We start from the raw sequence: 16,024 nt of genomic DNA, 5'->3' as shown, positions 1-16,024 counted from the left end.
TATTCCAGATGAGATCTCACCATGGTTCTGTACAGTGGCATTATGACTTCAGGTTTGCGGCTAACGAAGCTTCTATTGATACATCCCATAAGTTGCCTTGCTTTGGATGAGGCCTTCTCTACTTGTTTGGCAGCCTTCATGTCTGCACTGATGATTACTCCCAAGTCTCTTTCTTCTGAAGTCCTAGCTAGTGTTTCTCCATTTAAGGTGTAAGGTTTGCATGGATTTCTGCTGCCGAGATGCATAACCTTACATTTCTTAGCGTTGAAGCCCAGCTGCCATGTCGAGGACCAGTTTTCCAACGTAAGCAGATCCTGCGTCATACTATCCTGCAGATTAGTTCCAGGTCTAATAGATGCTGGCATTGTCATAATGATATAGGGACTTTGGATCATCTGTTATATTATTGTCCTTTGATACTTAGTTTCTGGAAGTCAATTTGGGGACAAATTAATCTTATTCTTGATTCAGCAATTCCCTTAACCTATGAAGCCATAATTTGTGGTACGCTTTTACACGTTAAGCCTTCTTTGGATAAATATAAGTCATCTTTTTTTGATCATGACGGGAATAGCTATTCAAATGGTTACACATAATTGGAAGAGCTACGACAGACTGAATTACACATTTTGGTGGACAAATGTTTATACCACCTATAAATATGAGAGAATGAATGCGGAGTGTTTGGGGTTTAGTAGTACATTTAATAGAGTATGGAGCCTATTGATTGCATTTATTGCATTGCAATAATTGTCACGTATTTTTGTTGTTGTTGTTGTATTTCCTTACACATCCAGGGGGGAGGAGGGAAATGTATTTTGATTATTAAAATTTATTAATTATAATATTGTGATCACATAATATGTTGTCTTATATTAATAATTGAGAGGAGGGGGGAAGAAACTGATTGTTTTATGTATAAATTATATATTTAATAGTACATTTTATGAAATGTTTATGCTCAAGTAATTGTATTGCACTGTCAAAGTTTAAAAATCAATAAAGATTTATTAAAAAAAAAAAAAGTACAAGAGGAGGGCATGAAGTGGTAATTTCAGAGCAGTGGTGAATATTTTATATATTAGAGAAATCAAAGACCTGAACCTATTTAAATCTAACTTAAAAACTTTCCTTTTTAAAACTTCTTTTAATATTTAAAACTTTTTCACTTATTACTTTTAATTTTTTAATCAGAAATTTTAAACAATCCTTCTTTCTTTTTATTCCTAACTACCTCTCAATACGATTTTTCTTAACCCCCAATCCTAATGTTTTTTCCTCTATCATATTTTCACTTTCTTCTCCTCCAAGAAATGCACTATGTAACTTTAACCTACTTTACCCCTTCCCATTGTTTTTCTAGTTTGTCTGTATTGTCTGTCAGAAGTTTTTTTGTACCTCTTTTAAAGCTATGTACAGCATTTTTTTTTAAATTGTTGCTCGCTTAGTATGAAATAAGCGATTTATCAAATTCAATAAAACTTGAAACTTGAAGAGCAGAGGGTGTGGCGAGGTCAAGGCAGCAGAAAAGAGCATGGTGAACAGTGATGGCAGGGGGTGCACGGGTTGGCGATGCTGGGCACCTCCACCCTGGATGCCAACTTCCTTCAGTACGCCACTTAGCATGGCTGTAAAAGTCATCTTTCCCTAACAACTAAAACCTACCGACCACACCAGAGCTGTCGGTAAGTTTTAGTCATTAGTGCAGAGAGTGCCCATACACTGTTGTTCTGAACATTGCACGGAGTTGCTAATGAGCTTGCTAGCGTTAAGACGAGCTCATTAGCTTAGGACTTTCAGTGACTGCTTCCATTCGTGGTAAAGCAGCAGCCAAAAGCCTCTGTGCATTAGCAGCAAATAAAACCCCAACACGTCATTTAGATTGGCTTTGAGTATCGGGCCAGAGTAGGTACATTTTTGCCGACTGTAGTTCCGACTCCACCTACAAGTGTTTCTGACTCTGACTCCACAGTCCTGTGAGAAACATAAGGAATGTGGTATCTTAAGACTCAATGTGAGAACACAGCCAGTGGACTGGGGTAACACAAGGAGGTGGATGGATGCCAGGGACATGTCTTTATGCATGGTCACTTATCCTCCCCAGAGCTCCTGTCTTTCAGTTGTGACCTCAGTGCTGTCACAGGCTGTGCCTCTGCTTTGTCCTCATGAAGATTCTTCATAGACACAAGAGTACATTTTTCAGTAGGGTGCCTCAATAGCTCTTGGTGTCCACTGCATAAACCCAGTTGATATTCAATCACATGATAAAGTGTCCGCCTAGAGCAGGGGTAGGTGATTTTGGTCCTCTGGAGCCACAGGTAGGTCCGGTTTTCAGGATATCCAAAGTGAATATGTATGAGATGGATTTGCATGCACTGCTTCCTTGAGATGCAAATCTATCTCATGCATATTTATTGTGGATATCCTGAAAATCGGACCTGCCTGTGGCTCCCGAGGACCGGAATCGCTTACCCCTGGCCTAGAGCAATGGATCCTAAATCTGGCCTGTGGGAACCTGAGTCTGGTTTTCAGGATATCCACAATGACTATCCATGAAATTGAGGCAGCGTATGCAAATTGATCTTATGAATATTCATTGTGGATATCCTGAAAACCTGACTGGCTGAAGTTCCCCAGGACAGGATTGGGAATCAATGGTCTAGAGAGGCCATTCTGTGTTTAAAAGTTTGCATGTCCTCTCAAATCATCTTCTAGTGGAATGCACTGATATTTTGAAACATTAAAATGTAACTTTCTGAAGCATCTGCACATGTAAAGCAAGGTTTTTAAAACTGCCTAACTCATTCCCAGGGGTAGGGTGCAATCACATATATACTTTTGTATTTCTGAAACGCTGTATGTCATTTTTTTTTTTTACAGAAAAAGTACGCACTTACTGATAAGTGAAAATGCAAATGCAAATCTACCCTATGGGTGTACTATATATATATATATAGATAGATAGATAGATAAACTTTGTTTAAAAGTTGGCTTCTTAATCAGCATGCATAGTGTTCACCACTGCCCAAATTATGACCCCAGGAATGTGTCTTTTTACTACAGCTGAAAGTTCACATGCCATGAAACTCCAGGAATACTGTCAGCCGGCCATTGCACCCAAGTGCTTTCCAAATAATCCTTTGAAAATGTACCTTCTGTTTCACACAGCTCAGCTGTAGAGACTGCATGGACTTGGGTTTGATTAATGATAGGTTTGGCTCCTTGCCTCCTGGCATGGATCTGTGGTATCTCCCCATCCTCCCTCCTCTATAATTCTCCTTCCTTCCTCCTGTCTCTGTTCCATGATTGTTGATTATTTTTCACTCCTTTTTGCAGGCAGCTGGCTACGGCTTGTGTCACTCTGCAATATCAGCGTTTATGGATCGCCATTAGCTCCTGAAGACTCCTGACTGGACAGACAGATGCATGCTGGACCCAAGTTCTGTGCCCTCACTTCTTCTCTGCCTTCCCTTATGCATGTGATACTACTAGGCTGGGCAGGACGGTAAAAAAAATCATTTCTTAGAAATATTCATATTCTTTGGCTCCAAAGCTGCCTCCATGCTAGTCCAGATTGGTCCTTGTGTGCCATGCTGGCCATCCAGAACCTACTAAGAGGAGGGTTAACAAGAAAGACAAGACTCAGATGAAGCCCTCCTAGGAGGCTAGAAAAGGGAAGACCCTGGCCTTATCCTGTACAATCATGGGGGTCTGCATAGGCATAGAGAATCGATGGCAAGGAACACCTGTGGAACCTTCCAGCCTGGACCTCGTTTACTCTTAGATGACTGAGTAATTCTTTCTGAGGGAATGAAACTTCAACAACACTGTGCTCATCCAGGATCACCATGTAACCAGGGTCTGATCCAACAGGAGCAGCCAACTAGCATGCAACAGTAAACCTGGAGACTAGAAGGAAGTGAAAAAGGACTAAGAGGCAGGAGAACTGCCTTGACTGCCCCCAAATCCTTATCCACCTTCTAATTTGGAGGCAACCTCTAGACAGCAGGACTCAAAGCAGGCATTGCTTGTAGCTTATGGACTATGCAGTAAGAGGCACGGACACCCCCCCAAAAAAAGGCTTTTTGTTTGATTTCTCTTGGTGCCCCTTCTAGTGCTCCTTTCCAGTGGCTCCGTGGTTTCCACGTGCCACCATGCAGTCAGATGACCTATTTATTCGCAAGATTCGAAGGCACTGCAGCCGCCCGCCTCTCTCTGTCTTGTCATTTGAGCCCAAAGGAACCCCAACTGTGACAAGTATCCGAACCCGGGTGGAGTGGCCACCAAAGAAGGAACCCCTGTGCAAAGGACTGGGAGCTGACAAAACCAAAGGTCAGGGCCCTCACCTGGCCCTACGGGCTTCTGGACCTCGCAGCTACCTAATGCACCGTAGCAACAGTGACATCACCATTGGGGATGGGGAGGCAGAAGTGGAAGTGGACGGGATAGGGGCATCCAGCCTGGGGTCTCCAAATTCTGGGGATACTCTACACCGGGAATATGGGAGTCTGACATCCATTGAGAAACCTGGTGGCAGTCCCAGGGCCCGAGCACACAGCCACGAGGAGCAAAGGAGCTCTAGTCCTGCTGCTCAAAGGTTCAGGGACCCATTCCTCCTCCTCGGCCTTCCTGGAGAGATGCAGGAGGCAGAACTGCAGTTCCAGGCTCTTCCTCAGGGGAGCCCAATGGAGAAAAATGCCAGAGCCTTGGGCAGAATGAACTCCTTAGAAAGTGGCCCAGGAGCTAAAGTGTTGAAATGCAATCATGAGTCAGGTGCTGGACCTGAGTTGTTTCCCAAAACTTGGATCAAGCAGTTAGCCCACTTTGATGTTCAGAGCATCTTGTTTGACCCAAGGGATGTAGTCAACCACTGTAACAGTGTAGGACAGCGGAAGAACATTACCACTGGTGCATCAGCTGCCTCACAGCTGCACAGTTCCGGGCCTTCCAGCTCTCCATCCAGCAGCACCGAGGACCTCAACTCACGAGAAAATGTGTCTGCTGATGAAGGGGATGGCAAGGACAACTTATTGGTCCTCAGTTGCCCTTACTTCCGCAATGAGATTGGAGGGGAGGGGGAGCGTAGCATCAGACGACTGGAGGCAGGGCAGGAACTTCACTGGGATTCCTTTGAGCCACCTCCAGCCTACCGCTGTCCCAATGCTGCTGTCTCTGTGCTGGAGGAGCCGAGGGAATGCTTCACCAAGAAGGGGAGCAAGGTTGGTCACTCCATTGAGTACGCGGACCTGGGGGCCTGCTACTATCGTAAATACTTCTTTGGTAAAGGTAAGCCTTACTGCTTTTGCAGCCCGCTCTGATGGAGAGGCACACAAACTTAGCTGAGGAAGGCTTAACAAATATTTACAGTTGACTGACTGGCTGTGCTCCATTTTGAGGGAGGAATCCTTAGTGAAAGGAATTTTAGGTTCCTTATATATCAAGGGGCAGAAACAGAAGTCAATTTGTATGTATAAATTTCTGTTTTCTCCACTTCCCACTTAAAAGCTCCTCACCTGTTTGTTATTTGCTATATTCTGCTTTGGAAAAACTCACATTAAATGGAAGCTGAGAACTGGATTTTAAGCACATTCAAAGCTGGGGTTGGGGTGGAGATGAGTTACAGATGGGAATTTATATGCACATCAGCTCAAAGCAGGAAAATCTCAACTGGATGGGCCAGTTTAATCTTTATCTGTCTTCATCTACAATGTTACTGTGTTACTATTATTTATTTTTATCTTTCTCTCCCCCCCCCCCCTTCTCGCAAAACTTTTCATTTTCTGTCCTCCACATCTATCTATTTTGGGTTTTCTCTCTTTTCGTCCTGTTCTCTTGCAGAACACCAGAATTTTTTCGGTATGGATGAGCAGTTGGGTCCCGTGGCAATCAGCCTGCGGCGGGAGGAGAAGGAGGGGGGTAGCTGCCCACAGTATAACTATCGTATCATCTTCCGAACCACAGAGGTGAGGCCGGCGGCTGCAGCATATATCCTAGGGCCAGGGGAGGGGGTGGCTTCACTGCTTAGAGAGCTCAGGTCTCACTGCCCAAAGGGAAACAAAAGCAGAAAAAGCTTTAATGGATCATATCAAGAACTGGAGAAGTAGGTGAGACAGTGATTGCCTATAGGTTTATTTATCTTGATATGCTGCCTCATTATAATAACTATCTAAGCAGTTTATAATAGTAACACATAAATGCACACACCTCAAGATAAACAAAAATATTCTTTTAGATTTAGCTCCCTCCTTACATTCAGATACAATCAAGATTGGCTCAAGGGTATCTGACAACCTAGGCAAATATTCATCTGTGTACTTCCTCCCCATCAAGAGACAGTTCAAGGCCCTCCCCCACTCTCATGTACAGCATCTCCCCTTCCCTACTCTATCCTACCTTTTCATAGTCCAGCATCTCTCTCCTTTCCTACCTCTCCCCCTATAGTGACAAACATCTCTCTCCTTCCTTGCATCTCCCCACCCTCGTGGTGCCCAGCATCTCTCTCCTTCCCTACATCTCCCCACCCCCGTAGTGTCCAGCATCTCTCTCCTTCCCTACATCGCCCCACCCCCGTAGTGTCCAGCATCTCTCTCCTTCCCTGCATTTCCTTAACCCTGTAGTGTCCAGCATCTCTCTCCTTCCCTGCATTCCCTTAATCCCGTATTGGCCAGCATCTCTCCCTTTCTTCTCCCTCACCCCCAGTGTTTACCAGCTTGCCTTCCCCTCCCTTCTTCACCTAAGGCAGGGGTAGGCAATTCCGGTCCTTGAGAGTCACAGGTAGGTCAGGTTTTCAGGATATCCACAATGAATATGTATGAGATAGATTTGCATCTCAAGGAGGCAGTGCATGCAAATCCATCTCATACATATTCATTGTGGATATCCTGAAAACCTGATCTGCCTGTGACTCTCGAGGACCGGAATTGCCTACCCCTGACCTAAGGTGTTCAGCATCTCACTCCTGCAACCCTACTTATCCCCTCTCCTGCCATAATATCATACTTCTTAACCGCGTAACCATGAGTTCTACGCGGTGTACAAAAGATTATAAACTAAAAACAATTTAAGAATGACAGAAATAAATTATTTGACCAAGTATTTTGAAAAGAGATAAGTTTTCAGTTGAGTTCTGAAATGTTTATAAGAACAGACTCCAAGCAATAACAATCGAAATTCTCTGTCGTGTGAAGCTGTTTGGAATGCTAAAGTATGGTCCAGAAATTTCTTACTTTTACAGCCCTGTACTGACAGAAAGGTGAATAGGGCATGAGACTTTCTACTATTTTTATACGATGCTAGAGAGAATCTATTAACCATATAAAACGGAGCAGTACCATACATAACCTTATAACAAAAGCAACCCAACTTAAACAAAACAGGAGCCTCCATTGGCAGCCAATGCTACTCACAATAGAATGGAGTCACATGATCATATTTTTTAAGACCGTACATCATTCTAACCGCTGTATTCTGAATCAATATGAGTTGAACCATGTCTTTCTTGGGAATTGCTAAATACACAATATTACAATAATCCAAAAGACTCAATAACTACTGTTCTTTATTTGTTTGGCACTGTTTTTAGTTTAAAAATCAATAAAGATTTATAAAAAAAAAAAAAAATTGTACCAGAGGTTTAAAAGCAGAAAACTCAAAGAAAGGTTTAATGGTACACAGTTTCCATAGTGTGTAATAACCCTTACGTACCACAGCATCTATTTGTTTTTTTCATAGTCAGATGCTGGTCCAAAATAACTCCCAATATTTCCCTTCCTTTACTGCCCTCTGGGGCAGCACCATTGTGGCTTCAATGGAACCAGGAGCCAGCAGGCCTTAAGCATACTCAGATTTCTCAAGTGTGATGTCTCTTGTAAACATTACAATTGCTCTGCTGTACCCCAATTTATGCAGTCTTAGGCGAAGGCCTAGTCCACACAGTGGTCAGGCCAGCATTAAGTTCAGTAAATATATTTCCATCACTACACAGGGTACATTGTCTAATTTTGTACCTAAAGCTACAGAGAGTAAAATAACTTTCTCCAAATCACAAGGGGGTATCGAAGAGTTTGAATCCTGGCTTCTCTAGTTCTTAGCCTGCTGCTTACTAAGTCCTCATAAACCTGCTGACTGAAGTTATGATCTGTGTAATTGGTTAGTTTAGGCAAAGTTTTTAGGTTGGGTTGTGGTTGGCTGGTTACATTAAGTTAGGGTAAGATTAGTGTAGGAGGACTGGACTTGTTTAAACTTTGTTACTCATAGTTTAGGTTAGAATTGGGTTACGTGAAGGTTGAATTAACTTAATGTAATTTTATTTGTTTAAAAATATTTATATGCTGCCAATCACTATGTTCTACGTGGAATATATAAATCTACATAACGAACAATTTTAACACTAGCAATTAGTCACACTTATTTGGCTACAGCCAATATTCACACCGGTACCAGGATAACTGAACAAAAGTGGTAGCTGTCACTTTTTTAGGAAGTCAAGCGTATCCCGAAGAATTCTCATCTCAGCCAGAAGTTTATCCCAGAGAAAGGGATCTGAGAGAGATACATCAATTTATTTGTTTAAAAATTTATATGCCACCTAGAATCTAAGCTGTTTCCAATAACAAACCTTCATAAAATAAAACCATAACTAAACTAAACTAAACCTTAAGTTTATATACCGCATCATCTCCACGGATGTTGTGGAGCTCGGCACGGTTTACAAGAACTTAAAATATAGGAAGAGAAGGAAAAAAAGGTTTACGTGAACTTATATAGAAGAGAAGAGTAAGGGGGGGGGGATAGAATTACATTTTAGTGAAAAGCCAGGTTTTCAGTTGCTTGCGGAATAATTGGAGGGAGCCCAGGTTCCGCAGCGGGGTAGTAAGGTCGTTCCAAAGACCTGTGATTCTGAAGAGAAGGGATTTTCCCAGTTTGCCTACATAGCGAATTCCATGTAGAGAGGGGAAGGATAATTTATACCTTTGGGCGAGTCTGGTAGAGTCAGGACTCGAGGAGTTATAAGATAGTGGGATTAAGGGAGGAAGGATGCCATGAATGATCATAAAAGCCAGGCAGGAGCATTTGAAATGGATTCTGGAACATACGATCTAAATACTCAATACAGCATCGGAGTTTTCCCCTGTCACATACTACATATAGCCATCAACAAACAGTTGTGTCTTAATAATTTCTTGAAGGTGACACAGTCAATACATAATCTTAAGTGTCCAGGGAGGGTATTCCACAAGGACACACCAGCAATAAAAAACACTTAAATTAGGGTAGAGTTTTGTTGATTTAGGATGGATTTGTTTATTGGGGTTGGGTGTAGTAGAGTATGGTTAGGTTAAGGCTAGATTATGGGCTCCTTTTACGAAGGTGCGCGAAGCGTTTTAGCACACGCACCGGATTAGCGCGGGCTAGCCGAAAATCTACCGCCTGCTCAAAAGGAGGCGGTAGCGGCTAGCGCACACGGCAATTTAGCACGCGCTATTCCACGTGTTAAGGCCCTAGCGCGACTTTGTAAAAGGAGCCCTATGTTTTATTGGTGTTTTGGTTAGATTTGGTGCTAGATAAGGTTGGGTTAGTTTAAATTAAGGTGCAATTTGGTTAAATTGGGCTTAGATTTAAGTTTAACGTTACACTAGAGTACAGTTTGGTTATAACATTGACTTGGGTTTTATTATATTAGATTTGGGTCAGGTTAGATTATTTGGAGTAGATTTGGCATTAAATATGGCTACGTTGTCTTATCTTAAATTAAGGTAGAATTTAGTTAGATTGGACATACTTAGATTTTGACTAGCATTAGGTTACAATATTGTTTGGTTTTGTTAACATTGGGTTGGGAATTTAAAATATTAATTTGGAGTAGGTTAGTTTGGTTAGGCTTTTGTTTTGTTAGAGTTGAGTTCCATTAAGTTAGGTTAGATCATGGCTGCAGTCCTACAAAATTAAGAGACAACTTTGAAAGCAATCTAGGCTTAAACAGATTGATGCACCTGTAAAGCCTGTTTAAAATTGCCTTCTCTGGCCAGCTAAACTACATTAGGCTTCTACAGCCTGTAGACTAAAGTCACAGGAATAAAAAATGTTGACATTCATTCAGTTTTCTACACTGTTCTCCCAGGGGAGCTCAGAATGGTTTACATGAATTTATTCAGGTACTCAATCATTTTTCCCTGTCTGTCTTGGTGGGCTCGCAATCTAACTAATGTACCTTTGGGCAATAAGGGGATTAATTGACTTTACCAGGCTCACAAGGAATAGTATGGGTTTGAATCCACAACCTCAGGGTGCTGAAGCTGTAGCTTTAACCACTGTGCCACACTCTACCCCAGGTTGTGATACTGGTCAGAGAGTACATTAGTGCATCTGCTTACCTTTTTCAGAAGTATCTGTTTCTCCTAGGACAAGCAGGATGAGTCAGCCACATATGGGTGTTGTCCCAACAGCTCCCAATTTGCGGATAAGCTCTCCAATAGCTCAGAGAGAGTTTTTTTTTCCCCCCCCACAAAATAGCAAGTGGAAAGTATGTTAAGTGCCTTCAGCATGCAGACTTTGCACAATTTTTCAAACTGTATAAATACCACAAGCAGCCTCATATTTTGCAACTATGGGGGCTGTTCCCAGCTCAGGCTAGGGATGGAGGACCAAGTCAAAATCCCTGTAAGGTCTCGTTTTTACCAATCATCTTAGTATCACTAAAAGGATGAGATGTCACCTCTGAGGTCCCACACCTCTTCTTCTTCTCCCTTCAGCTGAAGACTCTGCGTGGGTCTATCCTGGAAGAGGCTGTACCTTCAGCGGCACGCCATGCCACACCCCGAGGGTGGTCTCCCAAGAAGCTTCTGGAGCATGTGATTCCCACCCTGAATCTGCACTGCCTCCGCCTGGCATCCAACTCGCCTAAAGTGCCTGACACACTCCTCAAACTGGATGAGCAGGGGGTATGTTTGTTTGAGTACACAATTAGTTATACATGTTTGTCTTCTCAGTTGTGTATATACAGCTGATGTATGTGCATGCCTGTTGCCAGTCTCTGTGTATTTGTGTATGACTGGACCTTGTTTTCTTGAGGGGGATTTTATAACAGGTTGCCTAAAGAAATTTCCAGAACTGTGCCTATTTTATGAAGGAATATTTATATCACTTTTAATTAATAATAATAATAACAGTTTATATACCGCAGGACCGTGAAGTTCTATGCGGTTTACAAAGGTTAAAAGATGGTACAAATTGATTGAACTTAACAGAGGTGAAAGAAGGAAATGTCACAAATTATCAAATTTAATCCAATATATCTACTCATTAACCTCCCCCTTTTATAATACCATAGCGTGGATTTTAGCGCCAGCCACTCATAGAATTCCTATGAGCATTGGAGCTGTCACTGCTGTGGCCGGCACTAAAAACTGCGCTATGGTTTTGTAAAAGGGGAGGTAAACTTTTTTGCTTGGGAAATGGATCTCATACCGAACAGGCTCACGGTATACATCATTAGCGCAGATGTCAAAAAATATGTATAATTTTTTTAACTCCTTAGTGAATGTGAGCAACTATGGCCTAGATTCACTAACTTGCCCAACCTGTCCGATCCGTGGCTGATTCACAAATGGGGGCGATGCAACTGAGGGCGATCGGAGGCATGCCCCCCACCAATTGCACGGATCGCTGGAGAGCAATCCTTGAGCATGGGCAGATCATCTTCTTTGCCTGTAGATGGTATGTGCATGCTCACCATGAAGGAAGAGCTGTAATCTTTTTTTTATATTTATTTATTTTTTTTAGAGCTAGAAACGTTCGCGAGCTCATGATTTTAACCCGCGGTTTGAAAGTGGGGCTGCACCGCGGGTTAAAACCACGGAGTCGGGGCAGAGAGCAGGGTTTATGCGCAAGCGACTGGTCCTCAGCAGTTGCTTGTTTTTTGATTGGGCAGCCCAGTTGGTGTTCCTGAAATTGTTGTGTGAATCGCGTCCTTCCTACTTTGCATGCCGTTCCCCCTCATTTGTATGCGCGGATCAGATCAGAGGATGATCGGCCCAGAGGTTAGTGAATCGAATTGGAGGAAAATCGGGTCAGTACACGATCGCAAACACGATCAGTGGGCTTAGTGAATCTAACCGTATATCCTGGTTGCATTTTTTACACTATCAAAAAATCTTATTGTAGGTATTTTATTATAAACAATTACAAACTCTAACTTTTACAAAACCGTAGTGTGGATTTTAGCGCCAGTTGCGGTAGTAACAGCACCGATGCTCATAGGAATTCTATGAGTGTCGGAGGTGTTATGGCCACGGCCTGTGCTATAAACCACGCTATTGTTTTGTAAAGGGAGGGGTAAAACATTGTCCATGCTGTTGTCAGGCTGAATTTGGTTGATCACACTGAAGAAAAAAGCCCAAGGCGGCCTCACCGATGAGAAGAGCACAGCACAACAGAAGAGTCATGAGGATAAGATGTCAATAATTCAGCCACAGGTGTAAAATTCAAGATACACTTTATTGATTGTGGCACTGCAAAGACTTGCCACTGACAGTGTTTCGGCATCTATGCCTTTGTCAAGAGTCTCAAAGGCTTATTACTCTTATCACATGAATAGAGCATTTGTGCCCCTCAGCTTTGCTTTGGACACCAGTTACTTCTCTGTTCGCTCCTTACATTGACCTGTGTTGAATGCTCTATTCATGTGATGGAGTAATAAGCCTGTGAGACTCTTGACAAAGGCATAGACGCTGAAACATTGTCAGTGGCAATCAATAAAGTGTATCTTGAATTTTACAGCCGTGGCTGAATTATTGACATCTTATCCTCACGACTCTGTTGTGCTGAATTTGGTTGATCGCCGTTTCGGCCATCTTGCTGTAGCTTTTTTCAGGGTAATGCTCTCTGGTTGGTCTGTGTGATATTTTCTATGTAGTTAACTCTTAATCCAGAAGAAAGACGCAGCAAGATGGCCGAAACATTGGTTAAACAAACTCAGATGTGGCACCATTCAGGCTCAAGAACAATGATAGCAACCACAGAAGCCTAAGAGAACTTATTAAACAATTCTCATACACTTACCATATTTTAGCCATCAAAATCCAAGTTCCATTGTGACATAATATTTTGAATAGACTCTGCGTCTTTCTATGAACATAAGAACATAATCATTGCCATACTGGGACAGATGGAAGGTCTAACAAGCACAATATCCTGTTTCCAACAGTGGCTGATCCAGGTCCAAGTACCTAACAAGATCCCAAAAGAGATTATCACAAAAATAAATAGTGGATTTTCCCAAGTCTATCTTAAATTACTTTTCTTTTAGGAAGTTGGCAAACCTTTTTTAAACCTTGCTAAGCTAACTGCTTTTACCAAATTCTCTGGTAACAAATTCCAGAGTTTAATTACATATTGAATGAAGAAATATTTTCTCAGATTTGTTTTAAATTTACTACTTGGTAGCTTCATTGCCTGCCCCTAGTCCTTGTATTTTTGGAAAGAGTAAACAAATGATTCACATCTACCCATTTTATTCCACTCAGTATTTTATAGAACCTCTATCACAGTTGTTCTTAAACCTGTCCTGGGGAACTCTCAGCCTGTCAGGTTTTCAAGATATCCCTAATGAATATGGATGAGGCAGATTTGCATGCCTGTCACCTCTATTATATGCAAATCTGTCTCGTCCATATTCATTAGGCATATCTTGAAAACCTGACTGGCTGAGAGTTCCCCAGAACAGGTTTAATAACCATTGCTTTATCATATCTCTCCTCAGCCATCTCTTCTTCAAGCTGATGTGCCCTATAGCGGCATTTTCAAAACACTGAGACTTCAAAAAAAATGGCATAAATTGGCACGGACATCCTAATCGCCAGGACACCCAAGTGCCAATTTTCAAAACCGTCTTTCTGGATGTCTTGCGAGACATCCTAGCTGCTGTGCATCCAGAACTAAAGGGAGGTGTGTTCTGGGCAGGCTTAGACTTGGATGTCTTATGGTAATAATTGAACCTTTCCCAAGACATCTTGGACGGAACTCAGACATTCTGAGCTAGACCTGTTTTAAAAGCATCTAAGTGCCAAAAAGATACCCAAACTGACCAGATGGTCACTTGAGGAATTAAATTATGACACCCCCCCCCCCGCAAACGCACTCCCCCAGTGGTCACTTACCCCCTCTCATCCCCCCAAATCTGAATGAAACAGTACATACCTGTCTCTAAAACAGCAGCACCTAGTATGGGAAATCCTAGTAGACCATCACACAGGCATCTTAAGAAGCCTGGTGAGTGGGCTAGTGAGCCATAGAGAGGAGGGCCCAGGTCCATAAGACACTGGTTTGATTGTAGATATATTTATTTATTTATTTCTTGCATTTGTGCGTCACACATACCTATACAAGCTCTTGGCGACATTAGAGAGGAAGAGGGTAGGGAGGACAATGGAGGGCAGAAAGATACAGGAAAGAAGAGGATACAAGTGATTAGGTGTCAAATAGATGAGTTTTCAGTTTCTTATGGAATTTGATGTGGTTAGGTTCCGTCCTGATCATTTCAGTAAGGTCATTCCAAGTTTTTATACCTAGAAAGGTGAACATGGAATGGAAAACACCCTGCCTAAAGAGTCGTCACCACCTACCACTTGAGTTGACGTCTGCCATTTCTATCTTGTCTGGCAGCTCTCCAACTGTAACCTTTAAGGACTTCTTTTTTTGTTTTACTATTTAACAGATGATGTATTATGAAGTGTGCATGCTGGATTAAGAAATAGGGATGATGATTGCATGAGAATGGGTTCCATCACAGGCTGTGGATGGCGTGGCTGTGGACCCCTAGGTACTCAAAAAAAAAATGGTTCTAGTTGTACTTGAATGTCTGAAATAACCTGGAAAATCTATGATTATGTTATTTTTTTTCTCTTTCATCTCTCTTTTCTATACTTTACAGTGTCTGAGTGCTCTTGCGGTACCTTAACCACCACCTTGAACTTTAAAAAGGGTAAATACGATCACATGAGAGCCATGGTAGAAAAACGACTCGAAAAGAAGGTGGACAAACTTGAAACGGTAGATCAGGCATGGTCCCTACTGAAAAATACTATCACAGAAGCACAAGATCTCTACATTCCGAGGATTTCCAAAGATCGGAGATCAAAGAGCAAAAGAGAACCGGCATGGCTTACCAAACAGGTGAAGGAAGCCATAAAAGAAAAGAAGGACTCTTTCAAAAAATGGAAATACATAAAGACAACCGAAGCCTGGAACAAACATAAAGATGATCAGAAGAAATGTCACAAGGCGGTGAGGGATGCAAAACAGGAATATGAGGAAAAAATAGCCCAGGAGGCCAAAAACTTCAAGCCCTTCTTTAGATACGTGAAAGGGAAAAAACCTGCAAAAGAGGCAGTCGGACCCTTGGACGACCAGGGAAGAAAAGGGTACATCAAAGGAAGATAAACAAATCGCAGACAAACTAAATTCTTTCTTTGCGTCCGTCTTTACGAAGGAGGACACCTCAACAATACCTGAAGCGGAGAAAGTGTTTGCAGGAGAAATAGAAGACAGCCTCACCACAGTTGAAGTGGACTTAGACCAGATATACTATCAGATCGACAAACTTAAAAGTGACAAATCCCCTGGACCGGATGGAATTCACCCGAGAGTCTTAAAGGAATTGAAGGTTGAAATCGGAGAGTTATTGCAAAAACTTGCAAACCTGACAATCAGAACTGGACAGATACCGGACGACTGGAGGATAGCGAACGTCACCCCAATTTTCAAAAAAGGATCGAGAGGGGAACCGGGCAACTATAGACCTGTGAGTCTTACGTCTGTCCCCGGCAAGATGGTTGAAGCACTGATCAAGGATAGCATGGTCCGGCACTTGGACGCACACGACTTTATGAAACCCAGTCAACATGGATTCAGGAAAGGGAAATCATGTTTGACGAATTTACTCCAATTTTTTGAGACCGTGAACGAGCAAATTGATAGTGGGAAGCCGGTGGACATAATATACTTGGACTTCCAGAAAGCGTTCGAC

The 16,024-nt window shown here is 42.3% G+C and overlaps 1 protein-coding gene across 3 annotated transcripts in view; it reads left to right on the top strand.

Annotated features, from left to right (window-relative positions):
• SIPA1 (signal-induced proliferation-associated 1) overlaps nt 1-16,024 on the top strand; it is a 116,134-nt gene that overhangs the window by 35,277 nt on the left and 64,833 nt on the right. For all 3 annotated transcript variants that reach the window (XM_033955914.1, XM_033955911.1, XM_033955913.1), the window contains exons 2-4: nt 3,337-5,286; nt 5,839-5,963; nt 10,752-10,940. In XM_033955914.1, the coding sequence (XP_033811805.1) occupies nt 4,155-5,286; nt 5,839-5,963; nt 10,752-10,940 (1,446 nt within the window). In that variant the 5' untranslated portion in view covers nt 3,337-4,154. The remainder of the gene's footprint in view (nt 1-3,336; nt 5,287-5,838; nt 5,964-10,751; nt 10,941-16,024) is intronic.

Source organism: Geotrypetes seraphini, chromosome 8 (genome assembly GCF_902459505.1).
Source record: "Geotrypetes seraphini chromosome 8, aGeoSer1.1, whole genome shotgun sequence".
In the NCBI taxonomy this organism is placed as follows: domain Eukaryota; kingdom Metazoa; phylum Chordata; class Amphibia; order Gymnophiona; family Dermophiidae; genus Geotrypetes; species Geotrypetes seraphini.
Note: the sequence above shows the minus strand (reverse complement) of the source record. Positions and strands in the feature narration are given on the sequence as shown.